A 4,575-nucleotide genomic window follows, 5' to 3' on the forward strand; every position below is an offset into this window, starting at 1 on the left:
TCCTTTCTCCAAAAGCAAGGGAAAGGCCTTGGAACACTGCAAGCTGTGTGACAAGTAGTGTTTCAGTAAGACAAATAAAGTCCTAGGGAAAAGCAGAGAGTGAAGATGTTACTCTTTGCCTTGTCCTGTAAGGCAGTGATGTTATTCTTCATAATTCTGTAATGTATTAAGGAAATAATGTATTTTTTGTAAGTTTAGAGGTAAATCACCAGGTGGGAACAGTTACTCATTGCCAAATTAGCCCCAGCTATGGAGAACAAACAAATGGAGGGGCTGCCAGTGACGGCTGTGTGAAGGAAAGGGTCAAGGGCTTTGGGGGAGTAGGTTTATAGGTAGGAAACTTCGGGAAAGTAGAGAATTTTTAATGTTTTATGTCTGAAACATTTCTGGCTGGAGTAAAGGGAGTCAGTGTACACTCCAGTAACCATCTGTTTGAGATACTGGTGCAGCCCCACGACTTTGACCAGCAAACGCTTCACAAGGGTGGTGGAGGGGATGGGACCGACCCCGGCGCTCCACGGGGGTGTGGAATTCTCAGGTGGAGGCAACTCCTAAAGCCCTGTGGAGGTATAAACCCACAGCACCTCCACATTGTGAAACATCCAAAGCACACAACCCTACTCCTTTTACAGGCTGAGAGGTTGCACAAATTTCACAATACATTACATAAAAAGAATTTTATTACTCTCCATTAGATTTGTAAATCTTAAACTATTACAGACAGGAAACTTTGCAGGACAAGGGGAGTTACTATATACATCCTCCTCTTCAAGTTTTAGTTTTTTTTTATATGAGTAATGATGGTTAATACCCTTTCAACAGGCCTGAAAGAACACCACATACTATTTAATAATTTTAGACTGAAACCCCAAATTAGTATTGTGATGTAAAGCCAGAGAACTAAGTGATTCATGTGCATATGAAAGGGGAAAATGTGAAAACCCTACTGGTCAAAACTACTTTGAAAGAATTCCAAATTATGCTGAAATGCACTATGACAGTTTTGTCCTTTCATAGGAGAGACAAGGAAATACTGTAAGATAGAACTGCTCCCAGCAACAGAATTACTCCCAGCCCAGTGCAATATTTCTGTGCCAATGATTGCACAAGTAATTAAGAAATATTCACAAAACACCACAAGCTGGAATATTATCTCTGGCATCTTTGTTTTCTAAAATACTTATTCACTGTTTTGATTTTTATCTGTATCCTGTCATTTAAATAGAGTTTTGTGCAGAACCACATCTGTGATCTCTCCTCTCACAGTAAAACTTCATAGGTCATATTCAACTGTTCTTTGTAATTTTCTTGGCATGGTCAGTCAAGAGTATATTTAGTTCTAGCTCATCCACTTACCATCAACCAAGAGCTGGTATGACTTCTCACTTTTTAAGACTGAGGTGGCATGAAGTGTGCCAAGTCAGTAAATTATTTGTGGGTTTTTGGAGACAGAGGTCTAAGATAAGTGGTAGCAATGCATGTGCTTAATATATCCAGAAAAGTCCAAAATTAAGACTTTGTGGGGGAAAAAAATGGCCACTGCTTACTTTCCAAACTGTAAATGGTCACATCCTCCTATCATGTGTTGTATTTATGTAACTTCAAATTGCTGTAGACAACTGTTGGGAGCATGAGAGGTAAATGTAGCATTTTCTCATCCCTGTGTTTCAAATTTGCTCATTGTAGCTGTTGCAGTGTCATATCAAGGCTGAAAGTGATCTCGGTGAGGCTGCTGTGAAGGATGTCCACAGGCTCCAGACTGACTCACCCAGAGGGTCCCACGATCTTCAGTGAGCCCTGTGCTTGTGCAGGCTCAGGGTCATCCACAGAGGAACTTGCCACAAGCAGCAAAACTGTCACTGGCAGAATTTTATTTAAAAAAAAATCCTAATGCTAACGTGGGCAATCAGGAGAGTATTTCTTTTATTAGAACTTGTATTGCTATGAACATGCAAGAGTGTTTCTTGCTGATGATTTCAGTAATGGTCTCTCCTACCACATGACAAATGAGGTGGCCTGGGTACTGACAGCCAGTTTCATCAGACTGATTTAACACTGCATTTTTCAGGTAATTGATCTCTTTGATAAGAATGAGAAAGCCACAATTCCTCCTGTGAATATTTTCTAAGAAAAGCGTTTTGCAGACAATCATAAGATAAAAAGTACATGTTCGTTTTTATTCTTTCAATTATTAATGTGGCCAAAACTTTCACAATAGGATTACAAAAAAGAGGTGTGCTCTGTTCCTACCTGTTTAGGTAACGTAAAACTAACCCCAGGAGTGAATGAACGAACAAAGGACTGAATTCTCCTACCACATTCCTTGAGCAAGGTACAGATGGTGTTACCTAAAAAGATCTCATTACTTCTGTTAAGTGTTTCTTAAGACAGAAACACTCTGAAATGAAAAAGAAATTCATATACCATAGAGAATCTAAAGGACAGCACCTTACAAAGAACAATTGCACTTTAGGATTAAATAAAATGTAACATTTCTATGTGGACAAACACTATCATTACTGTATTTCTCACGAGCTCCAATCATAAGTATTTAAATGTTTTGTGCAGTTTGATTTTTTCTCCCCGCGAAAGACTGTTTAAAACAATCTGTGAATAAATAAAGAAGTTTTAGTAAGAGAACTACAGGCTTCGTTTGCTGCTACTGAGCTTCCAAAATCTTTACAAGGTATTTCTGTACAAAATCTGTACTCGTGCCTCACAGAGATCCAACATTATACTTATCCTCAACACTAACCAAACACAGTTTATTCTGCAATCATATCCATTTTTAACTTGTTTACACAAGAATGAGGTTTCTTCAGTAGGTCATAACAGATGTAAACGATCTTGTGTTTCATCCATCAATGACAAAAATCACATGTTTAGCAGAACATTTTCACACCACTAGCTCTATGTTCAATATCCCCGCTTCCGTTTTTCTTCTTTATCAAGAATAGTCTGTTTTAGACTCAATGCAGCATCTTCAAACTGGGGGTTTAACTCTAATACTTTCCTGAAATCTTGCATGGCCTCATCAAAGTCTCCTGTCTCAGGAAAAAAAAAAAAAGGAAGAAAGAAAGAACGAAAATAATTATCTTTCAAACCACAACTGAAGAACACCTCCTAGTACTTTCACTAACAAAAAACAGCAGCTCGACTTATTTGACCCATTACATTTGGATTCTCCAGAGGCCCAAGTGGGAGTCAAAGTGTTTCAGAGCAAGAACCAGAGTGTGTATTTTTGAACCTAAAACAGCCTTGATGCTCAATTCAGCCACATTATTAATTCAGGAGAGGAGCCAAAAGGCCCATGCCAACACTCAGGCTGTTTTACACCTGGCACACTGGTATACAGCTTCCCAGATGATGCCTGTGGTCTGGCTTCATTCTCCTGGTGCTCAAGTCCCTCAGCTTGTGTGTCGGGACTTTGCAACAGCCAAGCTCCAACAAAAGGCACAGGGGTGTCATCTTATGGCATAGTCAAAACCTGGGCAAGAAATTCCCCAGAAGTGTCTGGTAGTCAACTGGAAGTTGAGAAGACTCTGCTCTCTGGAGTTACACCTGCTCGTAAGATGCTTTATCTCAGGTTTAATGGCACTGCTTGGAACTGGCTTCTTTTACCCCAATGCAGACTTTTCCAGAACTGAAACTGCACCTTTCCCCCTATTTTTCACTGAATAGCATAATTTCCAATGACACAGCGGCACACCTAGAATCACAGAATGTGCTGAGCTGGAAGGGACCCACAAGGATCAGAGAGTCCAGCCCCTGGCTCTGCACAGGACCATCCCCAAGAATCACACCATGTGCCTGAGTGTTCTCCAAATGCTCCTTGAACTCTGTCAGGCTTGGTTTTGTGACCATTGCCTTGGGGAGCCTGTTCCGGTACTGAATCACCCTCTGGGTGAAGAACCTTTTCCTAATATCTAAACCTCCCCTGACGCAACTTCAGGCCATTCCCTCGGGTCCTGTCACTGGTCACCACAGAAAAGAGAGCAGTTCTGTCCCTCCTCTTCCTCTAATGAGGAAGTTGTAGACTGCGATGAGGTCTCTCTGCACACACGGGGCGGGCTCGTAGCCGAACGTCCCGTCACTGCCTGACAAAGCGTGTCCCGCCTGGCTCTGCTGTGACACCCGCCCTCCGCCCCTGTGCCAGGCAGGTGCCCCCGCCCGGGACACGGCGGTCGCGCCCGGGCCGCCCTGCCCTGCCCCGCCCCGGGTCGTACCCAGCCGGTAGCGCACCAGCCCCCGGTTGTAGTAGGGCACCTCGAAGCTGGGCTGGCACTCGATGGCGGCCGTGTAATCCCGCAGGGCGGCGGCGAACTCCACGCGCAGGTACCGCACCTGCCCGCGGTCGTTGAGGGCCGTGGCGAGGTCGCGGCGGGCGCTGCGGGCACAGAGCGAGCGGAGTTACGGGGGACCCGCCCGCCGCCCCCGCCCCACGCCCCGGCCCCGGCCCTACCCCGCGGGGCTGCGGGCGATGAAGCGGCTGTAGAGCTCCTCGGCCGCCGAGAGCCGCCGCGCCGCCAGCTCGGCCCGCGCCGCCGCCAGCAGCTCGGCCGCCTCCTGCGCCAT

At 44.9% G+C, this 4,575-nt stretch overlaps 1 protein-coding gene across 1 annotated transcript; it reads right to left on the bottom strand.

Moving 5' to 3' along the window:
• Positions 1-1,901: 1,901 nt before the first annotated feature.
• Positions 1,902-4,575, bottom strand: TTC32 (tetratricopeptide repeat domain 32). Its single transcript, XM_032684279.1, has 3 exons — positions 4,463-4,575; positions 4,227-4,387; positions 1,902-3,044 (listed from the first exon to the last, which is right to left on the bottom strand). The coding sequence occupies exons 1-3, from the start codon at positions 4,573-4,575 to the stop codon at positions 2,917-2,919; spliced, it is 402 nt and encodes a 133-aa protein (XP_032540170.1). The 3' UTR covers positions 1,902-2,916.

The sequence above is a fragment of the Chiroxiphia lanceolata genome, chromosome 3 (assembly GCF_009829145.1).
Source record: "Chiroxiphia lanceolata isolate bChiLan1 chromosome 3, bChiLan1.pri, whole genome shotgun sequence".
Lineage (NCBI taxonomy): Eukaryota > Metazoa > Chordata > Aves > Passeriformes > Pipridae > Chiroxiphia > Chiroxiphia lanceolata.

Coding starts and splice junctions, on each gene's coding strand:
- TTC32 (XM_032684279.1), bottom strand. CDS start 4,575: ATGGCGCAGGAGGCGGCCGAGCTGCTGGCGGCGGCGCGGGCCGAGCTG. Junction 4,388..4,462: donor ATCGCCCGCAGCCCCGCGGG/GTAGGGCCGGGG, acceptor CTGTGCCCGCAG/CGCCCGCCGCGACCTCGCCA. Junction 3,045..4,226: donor GCTGGTGCGCTACCGGCTGG/GTACGACCCGGG, acceptor TTCCTGAGACAG/GAGACTTTGATGAGGCCATG.